Here is a 25,837-nt window from a genome sequence, read left to right on the forward strand (position 1 = left end):
TTGCATGGCCTCCATCTTTGGATAATTATAACATCCACTCTTGAGTGATCTGTCAAGATCTGTCCAGATGGGGTGATTTAGATGAGTGGAGCAACGTTGCAGATAATCAATCTGTTGGATGATAGTCGGGCCACCCGACAAGCCAACCATAACCGCTGGAAGTAATCCGATCGGCAACCCCCACCCTTGGAATGAAGCCCTCCACTCCCGACAAGTCTGGATCTCCACTCCACTTCAAGCAGCGTTGCAGCTCCGATGCAGCTCTGACGCAGTGGCGCTTCTTCACAGGCTCTGCTTCTGCTTCGCTTCTGCAATGCCAGCTCAACCCCTCAACTCTGGCAAAGAATGGGGCCTGATGGATGCCCTTTAGGCCCAGCTGCACGTGCACAGTGCCCCTCGCAGTGCAATTTTCATCCCTTGAACCTCTCCCACAATGTCTTTGCCATTGTTCACTCATTCTGAACTCCTTATCTGCATTGTAATTATGCCATTCTACCAACATCATGGTTCTTCCTACCGCACTGCAAGACTTCCTCACCACCGCTCCCTCCACCTCTAACCTCTCCTTCTACATCAACGGCACACCCATCGTCCTCGCCAACCCTAACCCCCACTGGACCCTCCTCGACTTCATTCGCTCCCAGCATGGCCTGAAGGGCACCAAGCTGGGCTGCGGCGAGGGTGGGTGCGGTGCTTGCACGGTCGTGCTGCAGACTCGCGACGGGCGCGCCCAGATTCGCCATCGCGCCGTGAATGCCTGTTTGTATCCGCTGATTGGAGGTACGTGTGTTGGTTCCATGGGTGCGAACGATCTGACAGCCGCAGTGGCCGGAAAGCATGTCATCACTGTTGAAGGACTGGGGAACGTGGATCACCCCCATCCGCTTCAGGAAAGGCTGGGGAAGCTCCATGGGTCGCAGTAAGTTGACCGTGGTCTGAGAAATGAGCAATGCTGACAGATTAGATGTGGATTTTGTACTCCGGGTATAGTGATGTCGCTATATGCGCTTGTGCGGAATGCATACGATCCCAAGACCGGACAATTCAACCTGACCGAGGATGATATTGAGATGAAGGGTCACCTGGATGGAAATCTGTGTCGGTGCACCGGCTACAAGCCCATTTTGCAGGCAGCCAAGACGTTTGTCCAGGAGGATCTCCAGGCCCGGCTGGCTGTGCGCACGCGACCTTCAGACGCGGAGACTCCGATTGAGGCTGAACCCGATACATCGCGGCCGCAGTCATGCGGACGCCCAGGCGGATGCTGTCGTGATACTCCGGGGTCGTCTTGCTCGTCTTCTTCGGATCGAGACAGCTCGCCCACCAGTATCTCGACCCCGGATACAGAACCAGAGAAGGACCTGGCCAACAGCACCGTACCACAGTTTGACTTCAAGCCGTACATTCCCAACACCGAGCTCATCTACCCTCCGGCCCTGACCAAGGCCACTCCGCAGCTCGTCTGCTACACCGACGACCGCAAGGCCTGGCTGCGCCCGGTGACACTCGCCCAAACCCTGGACATCCTGGCCCGCTGCCCATCCGCTACCCTTGTGGGAGGTGCCAGTGAGGTACAAGTCGACATTCGCTTCAAGGGCGCCGAGTTCGCCGTATCTGTCTTCATCGGCGATTTGGACGAACTGTCATACATTAAACCCGTTGAGAAAGACGGCATCATCACGGAACTCATCATCGGCGGCAACACGCCGCTCAGCGACATCGAAGCCGAATGCAACCGACTGATCCCAGACCTAGGGGATCGAGCTTCCGTCCTCTCGGCCACATCCAAAGTCCTGCGTTACTTCGCTGGACGCCAGATCCGCAACGCGGCTTCACTAGCCGGCAACATCGCCACGGCGTCGCCCATATCCGACATGAACCCAGTGCTCCTAGCCATCAACGCTACCATTGTCGCGCGCACCCCAACCCAGGAAACCACTATCCCCATGACCAACATGTTCCTAGGCTACCGCAAGACCGCCCTCCCTAAAGACAGCATCATCACCTCGATCCGCATTCCCCTCCCACCGCCGGGGGCCCGCGAACTCACCAAGTCCTACAAACAAGCCAAGCGCAAAGACGACGATATCGCCATCGTGACAGCCGCCTTCCGCGTGCGCCTCAGCCCAGACAACACCGTAAGCGAAATTGCCCTTGCCTACGGCGGCATGGCGCCGACAACCCTCCTAGCCAGACAGGCCATGGCCGCCCTACAGGGCAAGAAATGGGGCGTGCAAGCCGTTCTAGACAGCACGCTCGACGCCCTCCTTGAGGACTTCAATCTCCCTTACTCTGTCCCTGGAGGAATGGCACACTACCGGCGTACATTGGCCACATCTCTCTTCTTCCGCTTTTGGCACGAAGTCCTCTTAGACCTCAACCTCACCTCCACAGCCGCCGACCCATCCCTCACGACCGAAATCCACCGGCACATCTCCCACGGAACACGCGACAACCACAACCCGCACGAACAACGCGTCGTCGGAAAACAGCTCCCTCACCTATCAGGTCTGAAGCACGCCACCGGCGAAGCCGAATACGTCGATGACATGCCCCCGCAGCACCGGGAGCTCTTCGGCGCGATGGTGTTATCGCAGCGCGCCCATGCCAAGCTCCTCTCCGTGGACTGGACACCCGCATTGCAGCCGGGCTTGGCCCTGGGATACATAGACCATACCAGTATCCCGGCGGAGAAGAACATCTGGGGACCAGTAGTGAAGAACGAGCAGTTCTTCGCGGTGGACGAGGTGACGTCGCACGGGCAGCCGATTGGACTGGTGTATGCGGAGACAGCTCTACAGGCGCAGATGGCGGCGAGGGCTGTGAAGGTGGAATATGAAGATCTGGAGACGATACTTACAATCGATGAGGCAATTGAGAAGGGAAGTTTCTGGCCTCATGGGAAGCAGTTGAGGAAAGGGGTGGCCGTGACGCCGGAGAAGATGAAGGATGTTTTTGACAAGTGTGATCGGGTCTTTGAGGGTGTTATTCGCATGGGTGGACAGGAACATTTCTATCTCGAAACGAATGCAGCGGTCGTTATTCCTCATTCGGAGGATGGGAGTATGGAGGTCTGGTCGTCGACCCAGAATACGTATGTCCTTCCCTATACCTATTACGGGATAATGCTAATGGTTAGGATAGGATGGAAACCCAAGAATACGTCAGCCAAGTGACATCCGTCCCAGCGTCGCGCATCAACGCGCGAGTAAAACGCATGGGTGGCGCTTTTGGCGGCAAGGAATCCCGCAGCGTGCAACTCGCCTGTCTACTGGCCATCGCAGCTAAGAAGACCAAGCGCCCGATGCGCGCCATGCTTAACCGCGACGAAGACATGATGACCTCTGGCCAGCGACACCCCTTCCAATGTCGCTGGAAGGTAGGTGTCATGAATGACGGTAAACTCGTCGCCCTTGACGCGGATGTCTACAACAACGCAGGGTTCTCTCTGGACATGAGCGGTGCCGTGATGGACCGATGCTGCACGCACATCGAGAACTGCTATTACTTCCCGCATGCGCACATCCGTGGGTGGGTGTGCAAGACGAACACGCATAGTAATACTGCGTTCCGGGGGTTCGGTGGCCCGCAGGCCATGTTCATCGCGGAGAGTTACATGTCTGCTGTTGCGGAGGGGTTGGGAATGGATATTGATGAGTTGCGGATGAGAAATCTGTATACTCAAGGACAGAGAACGCCATTCCTACAGGAGATCGACCAGGATTGGCACGTTCCTATGCTGCTGGAACAGGTTAAGAAGGAGGCGCGGTACGCGGAGCGCAAGGCTGAGATAGCAGAGTTTAATAAACGCCACCGCTACAGGAAACGAGGGATATCTATGATCCCGACGAAGTTCGGCATCTCCTTCGCGACGGCAGTCCATCTCAACCAAGCCGGCGCGGACGTCAAAATCTACACTGACGGCTCAGTACTTCTGAACCATGGTGGAACCGAGATGGGCCAGGGCCTGTACACGAAGATGGTGCAAGTCGCGGCACAGGAATTGGGTGTTCCGGCTGAGAGTGTGTACACGCAGGATAGCTCGTCGTACCAGACGGCTAACGCGTCGCCTACTGCCGCCTCGTCTGGGAGTGATTTGAATGGAATGGCGGTTAAGGATGCGTGCGATCAGCTGAATGAGCGGTTAAAGCCGTACCGGGAGAAGTTCGGCAAGGATGCTGACATGGCGACGATAGCGCACGCCGCGTATCGCGATCGGGTCAATTTGGCGGCGAGTGGGTTTTGGAAGATGCCCAAGGTGGGGTATCAGTGGGGAACGTATGATGTGGAGAAGGTGAAGCCGATGTATTATTATTTCACGCAGGTATGTGTTCCCCTCGGGTGTTGATAGGTGGGTTATGGTTGCTGATGAGTGATAGGGCGTCGCATGCACTGAAGTGGAGCTTGATCTGCTTACGGGTGATCATACTGTGTTGCGCACGGATATCAAGATGGACGTGGGAAGGTCCATTAACCCTGCTATTGACTATGGGCAGATTGAGGGCGCTTTTGTCCAGGGACAGGGGCTGTTTACCATGGAGGAGACTCTCTGGACGCAGGGAGGACAGCTCGCGACGCGGGGACCAGGCACATATAAGATTCCGGGGTTCAGTGATATCCCGCAGGAGTTCAATGTCAGTTTCCTGCAAGGTGTGTCGTGGAGTCATCTGCGCTCGATTCAGAGCAGCAAGGGTATTGGAGAGCCGCCACTTTTCATGGGGTCATCGGTGCTGTTTGCCTTGAGGGAGGCGTTGAAGAGTGCGAGGGCGGATTTCGGTGTGCAAGGGCCATTGGTCCTGGATAGTCCGGCTACGGCGGAGAAGTTGAGGCTCGCGGTGGGAGATGACTTGGTGAAGAAGGCAGAGGTGAAGAGGAAGGAGGGAGAGAAGGGGTTCTTTGTTGCTGTTGCATGAGGAGGTGTAGAAATGTAGAGATGTGCATCATACTAAATATAAAGGTTTTATATAGAGTACTCCGTCTTCACAAAAATAACATCTGAGGAAGGCACATTCCTAGTGGATATATAAGGGGAGACGCTACTGCCACACCAGCCAGGCCTCCTTCATAGCGGCCTTCGCTCATGCCACACCCTCGGTCTACCTTAGAAGGCAATGTCTGTTCCCTTAAGGGTATAGCCTTTTTCATACTTTCCACCATCTCCATACGGTAGTTCACTTGCCTGAGGTGCTGAATTCATGCCTCAGGAATAAAGATCTAAAATAGCAGATGGTAGGATTCTGCCCATTCGAAAGACCAATCCTTACCTTAAATAAATGAGACCTTACTTTATAAGGTAAGCGAAGGCCGGTGTGGAGGAAGCCTGGCTAGTGTGGCAGTAGCGTCTCTAAGGTATCAAGTTGGAACAGGTACTTTAAGAATTTTCTCAATAATGGGTACTAACACGAAAATAGTATCAAGAGTTGTTGGATGCGTTAACAAGTCTAAAGTCCACATCTTTGCATCCCCAATATAGAAATATGATATTGTATTCCAGTAGTAAAGTATACACGTCATTTCCACAAGTATCCTTATAGCCTCTAATGTCTGCCATTCCTTCAGCCAGAGCAAAACACTCAACTCTTATGCAGTACTCACAACCTCGCTACCTCTACCTCCACCTTTTCGCCCACTGTTTCCCAGTTTGCATCCACCTGGATACCATTAGCACTGCCTCCCAAGTTACGTTCAGAAGCACTTACATCCGCAATATGATCATATCCTAACAACTTCGGCGCCAACCCCGGATCCCTCCACGCCAGCGCCTCCCCTTCAGGCGTAGGCACCATGCGCATCTTCCGATCGCGCTCCTCCTGCTCAGGCCCATCATGCAAATGATACAGATACTGCTGTTTGTTTCCTCGTTCTACAACCATTTGCGTGCGCTGCTTCCGACATTTCTCGAATACGGCAAGAGCGTGACGCTTAGCGGCGATGAACTCGGGTGAGGATTTTGAGACGTTAGGGCCCGATGGGAGACGGGAAAGGCATTCGCCGAGGACGGCACCGTCTTCGAAGGCCATTCCTGCGCTGTTAATATTGTCAGTACTTCTTCCTTGTAGTATAATGTTATAAGAGGGAGGTACCCAGAAGCAAGATAAGGCAGTGTAGCATGCACAGAGTCGCCTAGCATGACCCACGCCCCGGAAGGATGTGTCCAGTCGTAATCGCCGAAGCGGATGCAGAGACGCCATTTGTGCACGGATTGGCAGAGTTTGAGGAGTTTTTGGATCCTACCAATTAGCACCACCATTAATAGAATGTAGTGATAGAGTAATACCTCGGATCCCATCCCTCAAACAACGCACACATCTCCTGCACGTTACCCTCGACCGTCGAAGCCAACGACTCCTCGGGGATATCATCAGGCACAAGCAGCACCATATTGAACAGTTCCCCTTGTCGCAGGACATAATTCACTGCGCTCATTAGCCCCCCGTCCATAAATGAAAAAGGGAATACAAACCAGCATGTTTATCCGGCCCCAACCAATAATTCACCTGGGGATCCGTCACAAACCCTCTCAACTCGGGATCCTTCAACATCTCCTCCGTGGACAACAACAACCGATACGCCAAATCCCCCGTCTTAATCGGCGGATCAGGCCTCTTCAACATAACCTCAGTCAACTTCCCAAACACCCCATCAGCACTAACCACCAGATCCCCCCTCCACGACCGCCCATCACTCGCCACCGCCGTCGCCATAGCCCCATCCTCATCCGGAACAATATCCACAACTCTAGCAGCGCACGTAATCTTCGCTCCCAACTCCTCTGCTCTTTCCAGCAAACAGCGTTGTAAATCTGCGCGGTGAAAATCGCGATACCACGTCCCGGGGTACTGCTTCGCAGAGTCAACGAAACTCAAGCTAGATATGATCTCGCCCTTCCAGTGTAGAAAGTTGCAGACACGCGGGTGTGTCATGTGTGGTGTGAGAGCTGGTTCTAGACCCCAGTGTTTGAGCACTCTGGAGCTGTTGGGCAGGACTTGGATACCGGCGCCTACTTCGCGGATCTCGTGCGTCGCTTCGAGGACGTGTACGTCGTGTCCGGCGAGGAGGCAGGAGATGGCGGTGCCGAGGCCGGCGAGGCCGGCGCCGATGATGATGATCTTTCGTTGTTAGCTTGCGTGGAGGAGTTAGATAGGGTGTATGGGGAAGCGGGATGTACCTGCAACCGACAGTTGTCGGGGAGGGAACGCTTCTCTTTGATGTGGATAGGGGGCGCCATGGTATCAATCCTGTATACAACAGTAAGTGGTGTATGATCCAGTGGATACGTTCTACGCCATCATATAAAGCCAGTTCTAGCTCCAGCTGAGTGGTTTCTTCTGCCCCTAAAATGGGGGATAAGCGTGTGCCTGACAAGAATGGGGGTCGGGCATGAGGGGATGCATCAATCTTATCATATCATTTGCGGGGAGAATAAGTACACCCTGCGGTCGGGGGGCAAACGGCTTCCAGCAATCACCAGCAGATCCATCCCAGTATTACGTCCACTATGTCTCGAGTAAGTCGATCCCCTTAGGACAATTTTCGTCAGAAGAACTAACAGCCCAGTTCTCCCTCCAAGGTCGAACCGCCCTCGTTACCGGCGGTGCCCGGGGCTGCGGCCTCGCCTTTGCGCGCGGTCTCGCCGAAGCAGGTGCCAACGTAGCCATCTTCGATCGGATACCTCCTGAGGAGGGGTTTCTATCTATCGAGAAGGAGTATGGTGTGCGGACTGCATATTACGAGTATTCCTCCCACCCTCTGGGTTTTACACCTCACACAATAGGCCCTAACAGAATGCTATAGAGTGGACGTATCCTCCCCCGAGTCCCTCGCCACCGGCTTCGGCTCCTTCCAAACAGACTTCAACAATGCACTAGACATCTGCGTCCCGTGCGCAGGTATTAACCGACACCAAACATTCCTTGAATTCAACTACGCCGACCACCAAGAGCTGCTGGGGGTGAATGTGCTGGGCCTATTCCATACCGCGCAGCTGGCGGCGCGGCAGATGATCGCGAATGGCACAAAACACGGGAGTATCGTGCTGGTAGCGAGCATGGCGAGCCACGTGGCGGTGCGGAGCCAGTTGTGCAGTGCGTATTGTGGGAGTAAGGGGGCGGTGAGGGCGATGTGTCCTGCTATTGCGAAGGAGTTGGCTGAATATGTGTGTTCTTGCTGTTTTGGTGGCGTTAATAGAGGGGTAGCTAACGGTGGTAGGGTATTCGTGTCAATTCGATCTCGCCGGGATATGTGAGGACGGAGATGACTGCTGCTGTGAGTTCCACTCTATGCCTCCGGGATCGGAGTTTCCTAATAAAAGTGAGGACAGTTCCCCCATTTGATCGAAGAGTGGAAATCTGCAGCAATGAACGGCCGCATCGCCGAGCCGGAGGATATCATGGGGGCGTGTGTGTTTCTGGCGAGCGATGCCAGTTCGTACATGACCGGGCAGGATGTGATTGTGGATGGGGGGGTGACTAAGTGGTAGCAATATTATTATCTTTGCAGAGTCGATAACTATGCAATAAAACAGACTGATAATACATCCTATCACGCAATCACTCATAATCATAATCAAGCAATCTATCAAAAGGGTAGCTATCCCCGCATACTAAGCTACAACTGTATCCACGCCCAAAAGTGGGGTTATCAGCTCAGTCGGCGATCGCTCCGAACCCCATCACCGACTAGCTACCAACTATAACAATACTCATCCAGAAGCAAGTATGAGTGTAGCATCACAGTTGCAAAGAAAAATATCATCTCAAACAATGTCCCCTAGCGCCATCAACGAGGGCTTTCCCAGCCCGTCCACCATACCCACCACGACAGTGGTGGTAGTAGGCGCTGGTCCATCGGGCTTAATGCTAACGTACCACCTCCCCCACTCACCATACCGACCAAAAAAGCACCCCCAACTAACCACTGTGTATGGGATAGAAACAACCTCATCCGCTACGGCACACCTGTGACTCTCCTCGACGACCGTCCGACAGCAACATCAACCGGCAAAGCAGACGGTCTGCAGCCGAAGACCATCGAGACGCTGAAACAGCTCAGGCTATCGGATGAGTTGCTCCGCAATGGGGCGAAGGTGTATGATATTTGTTTCTGGGTATTCCTATTCCTTACCACTTATCCCCTTATAACAATCCCAAGAAATGAATAATACTAATGACAATATGAATGATAATCCAGGAATCCACCCCCCAATCCCCAACCCTCACCCGCACATCCCGCCAAACGCACTACCCCGAGCACCTCGTCGGTGCCTCAGATCCCTACATCCTCCTCGCGCACCAGGGCATGCTCGAAGACGTGCTTATCAAAGATATAGAAGAGCGCGGGGGGAGGGTCCAGCGAAACAGCCCATTCGTGTCCGTTTCCAAAACACAGGACGGAAGCGGAGAGCTAGAAGTCATCTACAATGACAACACAACAAACACGAAAAAGATTATTCGTACGAAATACCTTGTTGGATGCGATGGCGCGAGATCTAAGGTCCGGGATTTTATTCCCGGAGCGCAGTTGGAGGGGGAAATGAGTAATGCGTCTTGGGGGGTGTTGGATGGTACTTATCTATTATATTTTTCTCTGGCTTAGTGGTGGGAAGTACTAATTGGTAATAGGAGTCATTGACACCGATTTCCCTGACCTGTGGAGTAAAGTGGCTGTTCGCTCGCACACGGCGGGATCTATTCTCTGGATTCCGAGGGAGCGCGGAATGACAAGACTGTATGTTGAACTTAGTTCCACGGACGGAGAGAGGGTCGATAGAGCCAAGGCGACGCCGGAGTATGTTATGGCCAGGGCGCGAGAGGCGATGCAGCCTTTCCGGTTGGAGTGGAAGGAAATCGGTATCCCCTGCCCCATACGCCCATACCACCCTTCCTATGTCGAATATGAGGTTAACATGGTATAGAATGGTTCGGCAACTACGTCGTCGGCCAACGCGTCGCTCGGCGATTCAGCGACCCCGAGAATCAGATCTTTATTGCAGGCGATGTACATCCCCCTCCTTCCCCTTCCATACTTTATTTCTCATCAGTGTACTGATAGATGGACAGGCCGGCCACGTGCACTCCGCCCTCGCAGCCCAAGGCGCCAACACCAGCATGCACGACAGCGTGAACCTGGCGTGGAAACTAAACCTCGTAGCCCGAAATCTCGCCCCAGCATCCCTACTAAGCACCTACTCCGAGGAACGACGGAAGATCGCTAATGACCTGATCGCCTTCGACGCGGGGCACGTCGCGGCGTTCGAGAAAGGCGAGGCGGCACTTGCTAGAAACTTCGAGGAGAACATCCGGTTTATTTCCGGTGTTGGGGCTGAGTATGATACTGGGATTCTTACTAAGTCAGCTGATGGTAAAGTGAAAGGAGGGATTCAGGCGGGCACATTAACTCGTCCAGCGAAGGTGACGCGGTATATTGATGCCAACTTGGTGGATTTGCAACTTGATATCCCGATGATGGGACAGTTCAAAGTGGTTTTGTTCGTGGGGGATGTGGTTGGTGGGAAGGAGTTTTTGGAGGGGTTCTGTGGTGGTGGTGTTGGGCTTAACGGGGTGAAATTTGTGGCAAGGGAGTCGTATAAAAAGTATCCTCGGGGAGTTGGTGATGGGGATAAGTATTTCCCGTTGGAGAGGTATACGACTGTCTCGGAGGTGGTGACGTATGCGTTAGTGACGAGAAGTCAGAAGAGGGAGTTTGAGTTGGGGGATTTGCCCGAGTTGCTGCAGAAGAGTCGGTGGACGGTGTATTTGGATGATGTGGAGAGTGGGGAGGGGTGTACTGGGAAGTGGATGGGGGAGATGGAGAGGGATCAGGTCGGGGTGATGGTGGTAAGGCCGGATGGGTATGTTGGGGCGAAGAGGGTGTGGGGATGGAGTGAGGGAGAGGGTTTGAGGGCAGCAGAATGGGTTGGGGAGTATCTGGCTTTGGGGAAGTAGATTCATAGATGGGTGATTCAGACGCGTGTTGATATTCTGCCTGTTAGATTTCATGAGTTACTAAGACAGAGCATGTAAAAATGCTGAAAAATGCATCAACGACAAAGTCAGATCAAATGAGAATATCATGATTCAAAAAGCAATCTACGTTAATGAGTTCACATAGTAGTCTTGATAGGACCAGCCTTATATTAAGTATCTAGTCAATGTCACCACCACGACGTTCAGTATTCCGTCTGATGCACCATACATGCTAAGTATCCATGCAAAAAGCACAAAACAAAGGAGAGTTCAATGAGTGACGAGGGTCAGATGCCGATGCAATGCAACATAAGCCATAAACCACAATAAAACACAAGCACAAGAACAAGCACACGCTATATCATCAGTCTGATACAATACATAATCCACCAAGCATATCACATAGGAAACATCACGAAAAGCCAAACAAATCACATGAAGTCATCAAATCAAACAGGGAACTTCACCCCGGTCCGATCCGTACACCTAGGCTGCGACAACACCCTAGGCAAGGCCCTGGCCTTAGGATCCTGGTTAAACCTCAAGCGATCACGCTTCAGGTTGAATAGCCTGACCATGCAACTCATCGCCTGTTCCTCGGACAACTGCATCGCCGGCAGAGCACTGACACTACTGCTGTTATCCAGCGGCAGATCCTTGATACACGCCGCGACCATCCAGCGCACCAACACCTCCACATCCCGAGCATTGCTCCAGCAAGGGAACATGGACAGGATCTGAATGGCGCGGGTGAACTCGCGATGGCTAGGCGCGCGCGGGTCCGTCAGGTACAACCGGGGACCCTTGATCTGCTGCTCGTCCAGCTTGCGGTCCAGCAGACGGAGACATTCGCGTGGCGTCGGGTTGCGGAAGACAATCTCTTCTTGGAACAGGGCGGACAGGCGTGGCTTGTTGGCCAGCAACTGGTCCATCTCCTGGGCCGGTCCGGCCAGGATTACCACCATGGTGGAGGCGTACTTGGGCAGCAGGTAGACTAGCTCGTCCACGGCCTGCGTGGTGTCGGTGTCGGCTAGTCTATGGGCGTCTTCGATGAAGAGCACTTTGCCCTTATTTTGGTCGAGCTGCGACCGGGACCGCACCGAGGTCGGGTGGACGTTGGGTGCTAGTAGGTCGGCGACCGAGCATGGCACCAGGGCTCCGTCGCTGAGAGCGCCCATTTTGTAATACAGGGTGCCTAACTGGCGGGCGACGGTCTTCTTACCGGTGCCTATGATAAGGTTAGTTGTTTGTATGGAAATGGACGGGACGGAAGGTATTACCTGGTGCACCCTTGAACACAAAGGCAGCGGGCATGCGTGCGCCCGGATCCAGCCCCTGCAGCCAGGCGGCCTTCATCTCATTGTGATACCGCTTCAAGATGGAGATGATGTCGTCCGGCACGATGGAGTGGCGCAGCTCCTCACGGAAGACCAGCGCCGTCGTGCCGCCCACCAGCTCCGGGTTAAAGTCGCGTCCCTCGAGGAGACGTTCCACCGACTGGGCGCTGGCGCCGGTGCGCGACCGACGCTCGAAGTGATAGATGGCCGCAGCGAGGAGATGCTCGACAGCGCGAGCATTGTCAAAGTCCTTGCGCATACGGGCATTGTCGAGGGTGTCCATGGCGGCCTGGAAGGCCTCTGGGGTGGCATCGAGATCCTGCTCGTCGAGTTTGCTCTGGAAGAGCTCCTCCATGTGCTCGCGCGTCAACGCAGAGAAGCGCACCAAATGTGTCTCAAACCCGCGGGCTTTGGGACCCGCGCGATGCAGGAACTGGCTGATGCTGTCGTGCGTGCCGACCAGGATGGTGCAGTGATTGTCGCGCGGCGCTGCGAGGATGTCGACGACCGCGTCCGGCACGGTCGGGCGCTCCTGGCGATCGGTGTCGACGTCGACAACGAGGACATTGCCGATCGTCGACTCGACAGTCGCACGGAGTTGCTCTTCCGGCAGATCACAGAGAGCCGACAGCGGTTTGACACGGACTACTCTCGTTAGCAGTCTCTCCATACTAATCTTGGGCGGGTGCTTACCTTCTCCGTTGTTCAACACTCCCAAGTCCACCAGAATCTGGGCGTACATCCGGATGGCCGTGCTCTTGCCGGTGCCTGGAGGCCCCGCAAAGATGCGATTGACCCGCAGCGGCAGGCGACGCTGGTTGCGGATCTCGCGGTAGTAGTTCTCCTCGGTCGTGTCGAAAACTTCAGCCACCGAGGCCTTGACGGCGTCCTGGCCGATCAGCTTCTGCATGGCTTCCCAGGCTTCGCTGGTCGACCGGGTCTCCGCCGGGCTGGGGCCGAGAACATCATCCTTGGAAAAGAAGAAGTAGTCCACCTCGTCCATGCCGCTATCCTGCTGGTCGGTCAAGCACTGGGCCTGACGCTGAGCAATGCTCTTGACCATCTCGCGCACGGCATGGGCGTTGGTGAAGCCCTTGGCGGCACGCCCCCGGACCAGCCGGCGAGCTGCAGCCTGCATGTAGGTGCCCTCGAGACCCCCCTCGACCTGCATGCGACCGTTATATTCGGTGATGATGCGGCGGGCCAGCAGCTGCGTCAACTGCTGGCGGTCAAAGTCGTTGAATCGCAGCGAGCTGCAGATCCGTTGCTGGAGGGCGGGGTTCTCGCGCAAGAAGCTATTCATCTCATCGGCGTCGCCAGTGAAGATGACAATAATGCGACCGATGTTGCGCTCCATCGCGTGCCGGATATCCTCGAGAGCCTGCTCGGTGGCCGGGGTCTGGGGCGCGTCCATCAGGGTGTGGGGATCGTCGACGATGAGCACTCCGGCTGTTTGCACCGGAGCTTTGGCGTCCGTCATGTTGCGCAGCAGTTGCTGCACTCCGTCGGGACCCCGGCTGGCCAGATCGGCGCCAGTGGTCTCACAGACGGTATGGGAATCACAGATACCCATGGCGTACAGCATCTTGGCGTAGATGCGGGCGACGGTGGTCTTGCCTGTGCCGGGATTGCCCAGGAAGGCGATGTTGTACCACTCGCTCTTCGGGTCGCGTCCATGGCGACGGCAAATCTGCACCCAGGTCTGGACGCCGTGCAGCTGGCGTTTGACGTTGTCGTGGCCGACCAGACTGTCCAGCTCCTGGACCGCCTCTTCGCGGGCCGTCTCACGATTCTGACGGTCGCGCTCGGCCAGTTCCTCTGCTGTCGGCTGGGGAGGGACCGGAGTCCGAGGCAGACTCTCGGGCTGTCGTTGTGATTGTGTTTCGGGCTCTGATCGGGCAGGAGCCTGAATCTGTGTCTGGGATTGTGCCATGATGCGTGGCGAGGTCTGCGCCGCAGTCTGTGTCGACGCGGTGGATTGCTGCGGTCGCTTGGAGGACCACAGCGAAAAGGGGAAGAAGGGGAACCGCGATGTCGATGACGGCCGGGTCATCGAGCAGTCCATATTGTTGCGAAACGGATAGACAAACAGTCGTGCGAGGAGATGCCCGACAATCGGGAGCATGAAGGGATGGAAGATGAAAGACTTGGTCATTCACAGAGGAGCAAAGCAGCAGATAGTCATGAGGGGGATTTGCAGTGTTGGAAAATCTCCTGGAGCCAGCGTCCTCATGGCCATATTTAACAGCCATGTTGGCTGGGCAGCAGAAATCCCCGAGAAGTGGAAGTGAAGCAGTCCGGCAGTCATGGAAGGGAAGTTCAGTCAGACACCATTCTTTCCGGACTGCCTATGACGGGGCGACAGGTAGTGTGTGGCCGGAAGTCAGCCATGGTTGGTCGTTTCCGGGTTTGGACGAAAAGTGAAGCCATTCACCGCCACTTGTGCAGCCCAACGGCCAGGCAAAGCATCCTGTCATCGGGACGAGCTTGTTCGAGTGGAGCTGATCTGGGGGAACGATGGCTGGTGTCCTGGAGAGACATGATCCAAGTGTCGCGAATCGACCTTGCTGAAACACGAAACATGAAACAACGAAGAAGCAGTATGGAGACCAGGGGGGACGCCCTGGCCAAGGGGCAGGCATCCATGTCGATGGGGGGGGATGCTATCGTGATGCGGTAGATTGACAGCCAGCAGGTCAAGCTGCAGGGCTGCAATGGAACCAGTCGAGATAGAGAATAGGGTAACTGCAGACTAGTTGCTGATCTGGCGCATTGGCAGCCTATCAGTTCCCCGGCCAACTCATCCACTGAGCCACTTTGAGCTGTCGTCTCGTCCGACTTTCCCAAATCAATTCTTCCCTGCATTTCTGATTATTCCTCCGGCTTATACTTATGATGGGTCTCTCTCCGCCTGCGGGCCTTCCTCGACCTTCGTGTTCTCCTCTTTTGCCTGGCTTTCTTGCTCCAGGCACCAGATAGACTAGATACAGCCTGTGGAATGCGGTGCGGAGCACATCTAACGTCATTCCTCCGGTCACTCCTGTGACTCAGTCGAAGAGATGCTCCTCCTCGCTGCTGACCAACATGTGATGCGAAAATAACCTAGAGTCTATCGCGGTTGCCGCTGCCTCAGGCTGTTGAGAGGATGGAGGCGATGGACAACCCGATCAGGCCCAACTAGTCCAACGGGTCCAACCTCTCTCAATGCGGCCTAATCGAGGGAACAACTGGCTCGCCTTGTCATTGTCAGTGGGATCAGCTTACTTGGAGCATCCACCTTGCTGAAAATAGACGACGCCATCCCTAAACCGGTTTTCCTTGCGATCGCACCCGAAATACCCAAATCATACCTGAGGCACCAAGGCACGAAGTTGGTGGTGTGCTCGACTTGGGACTTTCTGAGCAGTCAACGACGAGGCGTGTCGCTTCTGTCAAATCGAACTAGCATTGGCCTTCATCTCTCGATTCGAGGTTCAATCCTCGTCAAAATGTGATCCAAGTTCCCTTAGTGCAAATGCGCACGCGACACCCTAATCTCGACTCGACATCTCTCCCCCCGCTCCGAGTCACCCTCACCACCCGCGGCTCACACAACCATCTTCTCACGGTCGCATCCACCAGCTGCATCATCTTCTCACTTTACAGTCGATGATATCACATAATGGCCCATTTAAAAGCATCCACAAACACCTGGTCATGAAGATGGAGGGGGAAAAAGCGGCGGGGGTATGCCTTGGGCGGTGAGAATCATGATCATCCTTGCCAGGGGGCAGGGCAAATAATGAGAGATTCTCTGTGTTATGCCATGAGGACCCAGGGCAATTATGCTAATAAAAAGGGACTGCTTCTATTACAAACAAATAAGCATGAATAGCATAGTATTCATTGTATAATGCGAGCTAGTCACTCCGTTGTAGCTGGATACCGCGTTCCCGATTATATATCTTTAGAATGTTCCTGCTGTCCTTAACGAGTACGTAGTTCAATCTCACCATCATCATGATCCTGCTTATTTTCGTAACATAGTAGTAACCAGTAAGTATTTACTAGTACTTTATTCATTCCCCTTGATTATCCTGCCTCTGGAAGTACTACTTACTTATTAGTGGTATCAAGCCCCAAAAGACATCTATTGCGACCCAATAACCGAAAGTAATGGAGTAAAGTACAACTCGTGCACGACCAAAGAGACTTAGATAAAACAATATACATTGACCAACCCACCAGTATATACGCCTAACCTAACCTACCATATACCCTACAGAAAACTACCTACATACACTACTTAGTAGCATCATCATCATCTACTCTAAAACAGCAGACACCACCATCGACGCATACTTCTTGACCCCCGTCTTAGCAGGTCTCGCCTCGACATCCGCCACCTCGGCATAGAACCGACGAGGACCATCGAGATCAATCGTGCTGGCATCCACCCACCACCGACCACGGTAGTAGCAACGCGCCCCGATATACAGCACCACGATTGCCACCACCGATACATAGTTCGCGAAGAAGCCCTTGGCCGTGGGGTTGCCGCCCAGTGGCCACAAGCTAAGATAGAACTCGGCGATGATAAGCAGAATGCACCAGGTTAAGCCCCAGATGGCGCCGTAGGGGTAGGTCCAGGACCGCCAGGGGAGGTCGTCGACCGAGCGGCCTTGGATCTTCCAGGCGTAGCGCATGCGGAGATGCGAGAGGCAGATAGTGCCCCATCCGAAGAGCGTGAAGAGGGAGGTCAGGTTCGAGAACCAGGTGAAGACCGTGGAGCCCTTGTTGCTCACGTTGAGGTAGGCTAGGCCGCCGCCGATGACGAGCGTGATGACGAGTCCGGCGACGGGGCGACCGGCTTTGTCGGCCTTGCCGAAGATCTAGGTTTGTAGGCGAGGAGTTAGGGAGGGGATCAGAAAGACGAGTAGTTGATGAACTAGATAGTCAAGGGTAACAGGGAGACCAACCTTTGGCGCGAGCTTGAGATGTGTCAGGCCCATCAGTGTCCGCGAGCCACCATAGGCAGAAATACTTCCTGTGGACAGCACAGAGATGAAGATCACCGCGTTCATGATGTGAGCCAACGGAGCAAGACCCGCGTTACGATAGGCAATGACAAACGGCGATGCGTTGACGCCGCTACCACCAAAAAGATTGGGGTCTTTCGGTGACACCGTGATGGTGATCATCAGCGATCCCAGGACGTAGAACAGCGACAGACGCAACCAGATCGAGCTCACGGCGCGTGGGACCGCCTTGCGTGGATTGTCTGTCTCCGCTGCAACCAGCGCTGAGTTCTCCGATCCGGACATGGCGAAGATACAGGTGGGCATGACAGACAGGAAGCCTTTGAAGCCGTTGGTGAATGGCATCGAGTTCCAGTAACGGAATCCAATCGGTCCTTCGTCGGGTGCTCCGCCGGCCGAAACCACTATGAGACACGAGATGGGTATGTGTCAGTTGGAGGGCTAGGTGAGAAGCAGAATATACGCATGTGACTAACCGATGAGAGAAATAATGACCACAAAAATCCATCCGAACTTGATAGAGGAGGCAATGACCTCTACCTCGCCAAAGAACCGGACCGCAAAGACGTTTATGAAGATGATCACCACCCAGAAGATCGAAATCCAGGCCGCAGTGGGCACTTTGTCTGTCCAAAAGTTAAGCACCGTGACGATACCCTAAGCAGTTAGCACACAACTCCTAGCCACGCAGATACGGAGTCCTACCTGGAGTTCGTTTGCGATCGTGATGAAGTAGGAGAACCAATACGCCCAGCCCAGCGCAAAGGCCGCCGATCTGTCGATGAAGATCTCCGTCCACTGGGTGAATGCAGACGGCAGAGGATACATAACGGCCATCTCGCCGATCGAGTGGCTGACGGACCAAATCATCGTGCCACTCAGCAGGTAGCCAATGAAGATGGCTGCCGGACCACCATCTGCCAGCGATTCACCACTTCCCAGCCATAACCCCATACCAATTGATGACCCCAGCGCAATCATGGTCAAATGCCGCGTGGACAGGCTGCGCTTGAGATCGGTTTCGGCACCGTAGTCGACATCCACGGATGCCCAGCGCTCCATGGGATCACCTTTCTTCTCAGCATCCTGAGGGCTCCGATTACTCGACGTTTCGTAGGCCGCCATGGTAGAGTGATCGGCCATCATGAAGGGATGGTCGATACAATAGGAGAATATTGGCCAATATTAAAGATGATGAAAGCGACAGGAACCAGCAAGCCTCGTCAACCCCGGCCGGGGGTGCCGGGATGATTATAACACTGCCACCACAGCTGTGCAAGGCAGGGCAAGAGTCTACGTCTCCCTCCCTATCACACTTGCGTGTCGCAGCGACCGATATACGTGCCAGATAAGAGACCTCTATCAGGCCATTAGTGGGCTTGGCGAGTATCAGGAGATAAAGATAACACCCCTGTCCCAATCGTATCGTGCATGCCGCATACTTTTATTAGCAACTTGCGCCGGACGAACTGACACGGGCGCAGAAACCTTCTGGAAGAATAGCTGACGCCATGAGCTTGGAGTAGTGTTGCTGATAACCAAAGCCCCGGCTGCCAATCGTAGCGCTGAAACCGTGGATCGTTATCAGAACCACACGGTCTGTGCCATCAGCTGATATGCATCCTCCAGATCCATCTGGACAATTGGGCGTGCCATGTTATCTTCGTCCTCGAGTTGCCGCAAATGAAACCTCTCCGAGAGCGCCTCATGGACTCTCTAGCTCGAGGGTTACATTATAGACTTTGAAAGGCTTGGGGCGGAGGGAACGATAGGTGGTACAGCCAATGCGGGCGAAGGCCCCAAACGGTCAGTCCCCCAATGGATGACCACCGCATGTCATAATCGCGTGGATAGAGCATGGAAAGGCTGTCCCCGAAGTGTCCCATATCCCTTACATCTTGGACGCCGGGATCGGCGGTAACACAATGGGCAACCGACCTGGCAGCTGAGACAGCGGGGGGGAAGGCAGGGTTGTTCCAGACCTAACTAACGGTGCGGAGTACATGAAGACCGAAGAAGAAGAGCGGAGATTAACCTGTCGTCAGGGGTCGAGACATCCGCTATCGGTGTTTGGGCGAGGAATGGTTATCTCTGGCAGCGGTAGATAGACACTTAGTCTGGTGGTTACTAGTTAGTCTGGTTGTTATCTCTCTCCAGTTGGGGTAATCTGAGGCGTAGACCGGCAAACCAATCAGGGCCGGAGCGAGATGTTAATAGAGCTTGGCTTCTTCGGCCCCTCTGAGGGGATGTGGATTAAGCTATCGATTTAGCCTTCGCGGCCTGCAGAGCTGTTGCTGCGCCGCCTGCATCCAGTTACCTGGGACGGGCCATTGGCTCATCGCCAACATCCCCCGAAGTGGTGTCAGACCGGCACGCGATGAGCAACTCGGCTAGCCACGGAAGTAAGGGCACGCCTGCTTGCCTTCAAGGTAGTCTGGAGTGAGTTATCAGTTAACTCTTGTACTTTTGTGGTACGGAGTTAGTTCATGGGAGGTTGGCCGTCAGTGGTGGGTGAGTCGCCGATCGGGCGCTGGCCCGTAAGGCAATCACAATAATAACCTCAGTGGCTGCCATATCCTACCTGCCATTGCAACCTCGCTGGCCATGCACCACGTGCGTAACCGATCGAGAATCGATGATCTTGCATGGAGAGCTTAATCCCTCAGTTAGCTGTTTTACGTCCTCTGAACCCCTGACGCTTTTGTCCTGTAGACGAACTTATCAAACATGACCTGGGACCCCTGCACTGTATACGGTCGCATTGCTCGGATTCATGGTCGTGTGCCATTTACAACCCTTAGGTCAAATGAATTGAAGGTACAACGGCCGTGGACCCTTTTTTTTCTTCTCCTCTCGTCCGGGGATCGGTGTTCTCGAAAAGTCTCGGAAGGGTGATGTCTCCTGCATCTACCTTGGCAGCTGTATCAGGTTTGGCTTCAGCTCACCGCCAGTTCAGCAGTCACAGGATATTCCAGCTTCCAAGACTGACAGAAAAGCCGGACAATGTAGTCGGTTTTGCTGAGGCAATGTCCGAAGCTGCAATACCTGCGGCAGAAGCGTTGTCCCTTGCGTCTCGACTCGGACCTGGAACCCCCCCATTTTTAGATTGTGGCTACTGAGACTGGCACTCGTAGTCGACATCGACTAGAACAGCATTGAGATGCACTGGAATATGCACTCTCATGTTGATCCCACCGGATAGTGTCGCCACTGCTTGCACTTGTTCATTGCTGCTTTGGTGCCTTCAGCTATCCCAGACACCTCATTGTGGTCACGAACCCCCTTGCGCTTGCGGACCATCACCTATTTCGGCAGAAGCTTGAAGACCATATAGTATTCATTAATTGGTTGTTCCAACGTGCATCAATCGTATACTGAACCTTTCAGGCGACGAACAAGGAAGCCCAAAGAGCGTTCAGCTACCACACAAACATGAGCTAAGGTGGCCAATGAGCCATTGTAACTGTGACATAAGTTGAATTGAGGAGGAAAGTTCATGTTTAAAAAGAAATAATAGCATGTTTGGTCCAACTCAGAGTAGTAATGATCTCGTTGTACTGGTCTTTGAGCATCCTCTAGACATTTCCAACATGAAAGAGGCAGGAGATTCTTGTCTTGGACGAGAAAGCAGAATGAGTACCGGACTGTTCATGTAATCTTTAGAGCCAGATTCACGATGAGCGTAGACTCCCAAATGCACGCATCAATTCCGCGAAGGGGGCCACTTGGCCGGAGCTTCATAAGCGGTGGTGAGTCATTAGACCACTCCTTAATGGGAACCAGGGTCTCCGTCTTCCACATTCCCCACCGGTGATGTTGGCGCTCAGATCATGCTCCGGGACATGGAGCAAGTGGAGAGCTGCTTTATAAGCGATCGGAAGCATTCCTTGTACAAATGTCGTCATGCAGTGTATACTGCATCGATTAGGCTACTGGAGAGTGTGCCATAACATCAGCTGTTGGAGAGGGAATTGTATCGCACAAGTTAATTATATTGGGATGCTCAATAGCTGTAGACCGTCCCAGTGACTATCTGGGGCATTTTGAGTCCCCGGAGGTCTGCACGGCCAATGATTTTCGGGGCGAAGAACCACTAGTACAGGGAAGGATCGCAATTTAGGCATATAAGCGACTCGCCACTGCCGATTGAAATCCCAGTTAGTAAATGAATTGCACTTCTAATGAAATTTGTAAGACTGCTGAGTTGGATAGTAAAAAACATGTCGCAACGTCTCTAGCAAACACTTCCAGCAACATAATTGCCTGCATGTGCGAGCGCCCGTCTAAAATGCAAAGCTCATAGCACATATGGATTGTCCCTAGTTCCATAACGGCGGCATTACTCCCCGATGCGCAGGAGCTCTATTTACCATAGAGTAGGGGGCAGTTGGGATCATCTGGTTCCATCTCACGTTTCCCTATTTGTCGCATGAGCAGTAGACGCACGCAGACACTTTCCAAGCTCCACTTAGAGATGAATACAAGGGGTAGGCCAAGAATTTGAGGTGCAATGATACCCACAAGAGCATCACCCTAGTCTGTAGGCTGATTATCACTGTCTGCTGGAGGTTACGACAGGATTCGGAAGTCTCTTAAAGATACAGTAGTCCTTTTTACAAGTCCAGCTACCTCTCTCAGATAGTCTGGAAACCTGGGAGCTGAAGCAGTATATACCCCCTAGCAAGCTTCGGGGGGTTTCAAAACCACTTAGGTTTCCACGGATAGATACTTCCATGAGAGGAGCCGTCCAGACTGTCCATGTGCTCGGTTTTACCACCATTTCTTTTCACCCGGTGGTGCTTTCTGGTTTATTCTTCCTACGTCGCATGGCGCCCATGCTTGAATTCGTGTCGGGAAACTGCATTGTTATTCCGCTGACTCATGGATTTTTATATCCAATGCAGTCAGGAGCTATGACCAAACAGTGACTGCGCGAGGATATTTCCCATTGGCCATGGAGCGCCTCCCAGGTGATCATAGGTCATAAGTGCGAAGTATCCGAAGCCATGGACTGGGCTAATCGGTTAGTGCAGCCACACCCAGGCAGCCACTTTGATAATGTCTAAAACTCGTGTTCTGCAGAGCGTGCTATACAACTTCTAGAGCTCCCCAGTTGGGGGTGGCCTAATGTAGGGTAATAGGTGAGAATGATGACGGGGGAGTGAACGATAGAGAATGTCAAAGTTGGGGCCATGAGATATACACGTGTGTTTGGGTTGCTAGCAAGCATCACGTTGCACTTCTTTGATTGGACATGACCGGAGAACCGAGCTCCGTTTTGATGGTTTAGTACACTATGTGTCAAAGTTGTTCAGCCTTCCTTTTCGGCAATGTCTGGAGAAGCCATGGATGACGAGGTGTGGGCTGTCGGGTGCACATGCAATCAGTCTCAAGCGAAGCCTTACCGAGACAGACAGGATGCAATGACGAGAGCTAGTAGTTGAGTACTAGGCCTCCTGGAGAGGTAGGTCATGGGTGATAATAGTTACTCCGCATGGGAACTCCAGAAATGGGCCCTTGAGTTCCCAGGGCAGGGTCAATTAACCCGAACTCGGTTAAAATGGCATTCAGCCGGACGGCAGGCACAAAGAGGGAAAATCTCCGTCGCAGAATCAACCGACTGGATCCGGGGCCGTGAGGCCCTCCACTCGGGAGGCAGACCCCCATCCGTCCCCGGATCCTCTGATTCGTGCTCCATCCTGAATCCCCGGACCTCCGCATTATAGGCCCCGGCGATCCTTCCTCTTTTCGGGGTTTATCGGCCATGCGTGTCTCGCACCACCCACTGCACCGCGAGTCCGTCCGTGACGCCATGCCGTTGAAGCCGTACCGGCGCGATGCAGCTTCGGCAGCTACTTCCTAAGTGTCCTCTCTATAAATGTGGCCCGGGTCCCGGGTTGCTTCTCCGCATTCTCGCCCGGTTGCAGTCCACTCGTCGTGAACAGCTCGGTGAGACCGTTGGACATCATGTATACCATTTCCAATATTTACGGTATGACGGGACTCCTAACAGTGACCGTCCTGCTCAAGCTAACGGAGATACGCAGTGCTGGCTGGCTTCGGCACCATCGGCGGTGCCTTGTTCGGCTTTGATGTCAGTTCCATGAGTGCCTGGATTGGCACGGATCAGTATCTGGAATATTTCAACTCTCCTGATTCCGACTTGCAGGGTGGTGTAAGTAACCAAGCCCTTCAAAGCTTTAAAATGGATACAAATGACTGATGATTAACCGGATCTTTCCTAGATCACCGCTTCCATGTCTGCTGGCTCTTTTGCCGGTGCTCTCGCTGCCGGCTTCATATCAGACCGAATTGGTCGTCGCTACTCCCTCATGCTGGCGTGTTGCATCTGGGTCATCGGTGCTGCCGTTCAGTGTAGTGCCCAAAACGTCGCTCACCTGGTTGCTGGGAGAGTGGTCAGCGGTTTGTCCGGTACGGGTTTCAGCTATCGTTGTGGGCTTACGATATGCTAAACTATACTCTAGTCGGTATTACATCCTCGCAAGTTTGCGTTTATCTCGCCGAACTAGCACCCGCTCGTATCCGTGGCCGTATCGTCGGTATCCAGCAATGGGCCATTGAATGGGGCATGCTCATCATGTATTTGATCTCGTACGGATGTGGCAAAGGTCTCGCTGGGGCAGCTTCTTTCCGAGTTTCGTGGGGTGTTCAGGGTATCCCAGCACTCATCCTCCTTGCCGCATTGCCCTTCTTCCCTGAATCGCCCCGTTGGCTGGCCAGTAAAGAGCGGTGGGAGGAGGCTTTGGATACTTTGGCTCTACTGCATGCCAAGGGCGGCCGCAACGATCCCGTGGTCCAAGTGGAATACGAAGAAGTGCAGGAAGCAGCACGCATTGCCCAGGAGGCTAAGGATGTTTCATTCCTTTCCCTGTTCGGACCAAAGATTTGGAAACGTACCGTTTGCGGTGTCAGCGCTCAGGTCTGGCAGCAGTTGCTCGGAGGCAATGTTGCGATGTATTATGTCGTGTATATCTTCAACATGGCTGGCATGGTAAGTCTGCCTTGTACTTCAGGCAGATGCCCTTGAACCCGAACTGACAGCTTTGTTTAGTCTGGAAACACGACTCTGTACTCGTCAGCCATTCAGTACGTAATCTTCTTGGTTACAACAGGTACTATCCTGCCATTTGTTGATCGCATCGGTCGACGACTTTTGCTTCTCACTGGATCCGTCCTGTGCATGGCCTGCCACTTCGCTATTGCTGGTCTAATGGCTTCACGTGGTCATCATGTTGACTCTGTCGATGGTAATGCGAACCTGAAGTGGTCGATTACAGGACCGCCCGGCAAAGGTGTCATTGCTTGCTCATACATCTTCGTTGCTGTTTATGGTTTCACCTGGGTATGTTGTTGTCCAGTCACCCGAGACCATCCAAAGTCAGCTTCGGCTAATGTGACCTGATATAGGCCCCCGTGGCGTGGATCTACGCTTCTGAAGTATTCCCTCTCAAGTACCGTGCAAAGGGTGTCGGTCTCTCGGCTGCCGGTAACTGGATCTTCAACTTCGCGCTGGCGTACTTTGTGGCACCTGCTTTCACCAACATTCAGTGGAAGACCTATATCATCTTCGGTGTATTCTGCACTGTGATGACGTTCCATGTCTTCTTCTTCTACCCAGAGACTGCTCGACGGTCGCTTGAAGACATTGACTTGATGTTTGAGACCGATATGAAGCCCTGGAAGACACACCAGATTCATGACCGCTTCGGCGAAGAAATCGAGCGACACAAGCACAAGGACATGGTTGACCAGGAGAAGGGGGTTGTGTCGACGCATGATGAGATGGCGTGATGAACTGTAATTGTTTAGATGTGTTAGCGATTTTATGAGAACAGTGAACGATTATATGGAAATATAATGGAGTGTAACCCATTGTAGATCAAGTATGCTGGGGCGAAGTAATGGTTGAACGTTATGATCCAGTGTAGATGATCTGAGGCCACCTAATTGAAGTCATTCAGCGAGAATCCAGGCCAATGCGACGTGCTCTTACACCAATAGAGTGAATTGGTCCTTCCCAATACAGTACTTGTGTAAGTACAATAAGGAGTCATGTATGACAATAGGGACTGTCTACTCATCTTCATTTGCTACATTTTGGCGTCTATTGTCTATTCAACATGTGGGTACTACAAGCGCTCGTCGATCTGGTGTCTATTTTGGAGAACTTAAGTATACTACTACTAAGTAGTACTACTCGTACTAGTAATGGACAAATAGCCTGCTCCGGTACGGAGGTCAAGGGCGGATGGCGACAGACCACCGGTCAACATTTATGACGACCCAGAGATCTTGATGCAGGGTGTCTGTTGTTCTGGCCAACCGCACATACTATTTCCTCTTCTGGCCAAGTCGCGTCTCATGGGGCCTTTATTATAACCGATTGGTGGAAAAATAGGAATTCGCATTAAATAAATAAGTCAGGTGACATATTCTTACTTATCTCAGCTGTGACGTACTTATGCACATCCAGAGGACGGCAAACGCAAATCTCCCA

The 25,837-nt window shown here is 53.4% G+C and overlaps 6 protein-coding genes across 6 annotated transcripts; 3 read left to right on the forward strand and 3 right to left on the reverse strand.

Annotated features, from left to right (window-relative positions):
* The first annotated feature begins 292 nt into the window (after positions 1 to 292).
* Positions 293 to 5,014, forward strand: BO88DRAFT_387556 (xanthine dehydrogenase). The gene is made up of 5 exons (XM_025704823.1): positions 293 to 780; positions 826 to 919; positions 965 to 3,094; positions 3,145 to 4,324; positions 4,380 to 5,014. The coding sequence occupies exons 1-5, from the start codon at positions 504 to 506 to the stop codon at positions 4,911 to 4,913; spliced, it is 4,215 nt and encodes a 1,404-aa protein (XP_025563261.1). The 5' UTR covers positions 293 to 503; the 3' UTR covers positions 4,914 to 5,014.
* A 448-nt stretch (positions 5,015 to 5,462) lies between these two features.
* Positions 5,463 to 7,302, reverse strand: BO88DRAFT_404514 (FAD dependent oxidoreductase). Its single transcript, XM_025706644.1, has 6 exons — positions 7,169 to 7,302; positions 6,464 to 7,109; positions 6,278 to 6,416; positions 6,084 to 6,230; positions 5,700 to 6,027; positions 5,463 to 5,651 (listed from the first exon to the last, which is right to left on the reverse strand). The coding sequence occupies exons 1-6, from the start codon at positions 7,226 to 7,228 to the stop codon at positions 5,592 to 5,594; spliced, it is 1,380 nt and encodes a 459-aa protein (XP_025563262.1). The 5' UTR covers positions 7,229 to 7,302; the 3' UTR covers positions 5,463 to 5,591.
* A 78-nt stretch (positions 7,303 to 7,380) lies between these two features.
* On the forward strand, positions 7,381 to 10,943 carry BO88DRAFT_443504 (FAD binding domain protein; the record flags this gene model as incomplete). Its single annotated transcript, XM_025710027.1, has 10 exons — positions 7,381 to 7,507; positions 7,558 to 7,733; positions 7,795 to 8,155; positions 8,209 to 8,265; positions 8,321 to 8,472; positions 8,932 to 9,106; positions 9,190 to 9,562; positions 9,621 to 9,848; positions 9,914 to 9,996; positions 10,059 to 10,943. The coding sequence occupies exons 1-10, from the start codon at positions 7,499 to 7,501 to the stop codon at positions 10,941 to 10,943; spliced, it is 2,499 nt and encodes an 832-aa protein (XP_025563263.1). The 5' UTR covers positions 7,381 to 7,498.
* A 355-nt stretch (positions 10,944 to 11,298) lies between these two features.
* Positions 11,299 to 14,366, reverse strand: GbpA (the record flags this gene model as incomplete). Its single annotated transcript, XM_025710028.1, has 3 exons — positions 11,299 to 12,192; positions 12,245 to 12,946; positions 12,995 to 14,366. 3 exons carry the CDS (start codon positions 14,364 to 14,366, stop codon positions 11,414 to 11,416), a joined length of 2,853 nt encoding a protein of 950 aa, XP_025563264.1. The 3' UTR covers positions 11,299 to 11,413.
* Positions 14,367 to 16,605: 2,239 nt separating this feature from the next.
* BO88DRAFT_339498 (putative amino acid transporter) lies at positions 16,606 to 18,462 on the reverse strand (the record flags this gene model as incomplete). The annotated part of the gene is made up of 4 exons (XM_025703033.1): positions 16,606 to 17,172; positions 17,260 to 17,723; positions 17,796 to 17,976; positions 18,025 to 18,462. The coding sequence occupies 4 exons, from the start codon at positions 18,460 to 18,462 to the stop codon at positions 16,606 to 16,608; spliced, it is 1,650 nt and encodes a 549-aa protein (XP_025563265.1).
* Positions 18,463 to 23,094: 4,632 nt separating this feature from the next.
* On the forward strand, positions 23,095 to 25,173 carry BO88DRAFT_364664 (sugar transporter). Its single transcript, XM_025703987.1, has 6 exons — positions 23,095 to 23,311; positions 23,367 to 23,494; positions 23,565 to 23,751; positions 23,805 to 24,331; positions 24,392 to 24,682; positions 24,748 to 25,173. The coding sequence occupies exons 1-6, from the start codon at positions 23,287 to 23,289 to the stop codon at positions 25,129 to 25,131; spliced, it is 1,542 nt and encodes a 513-aa protein (XP_025563266.1). The 5' UTR covers positions 23,095 to 23,286; the 3' UTR covers positions 25,132 to 25,173.
* Positions 25,174 to 25,837: the final 664 nt, after the last annotated feature.

The sequence above is a fragment of the Aspergillus vadensis genome (assembly GCF_003184925.1).
Source record: "Aspergillus vadensis CBS 113365 unplaced genomic scaffold BO88scaffold_10, whole genome shotgun sequence".
NCBI lineage: Eukaryota > Fungi > Ascomycota > Eurotiomycetes > Eurotiales > Aspergillaceae > Aspergillus > Aspergillus vadensis.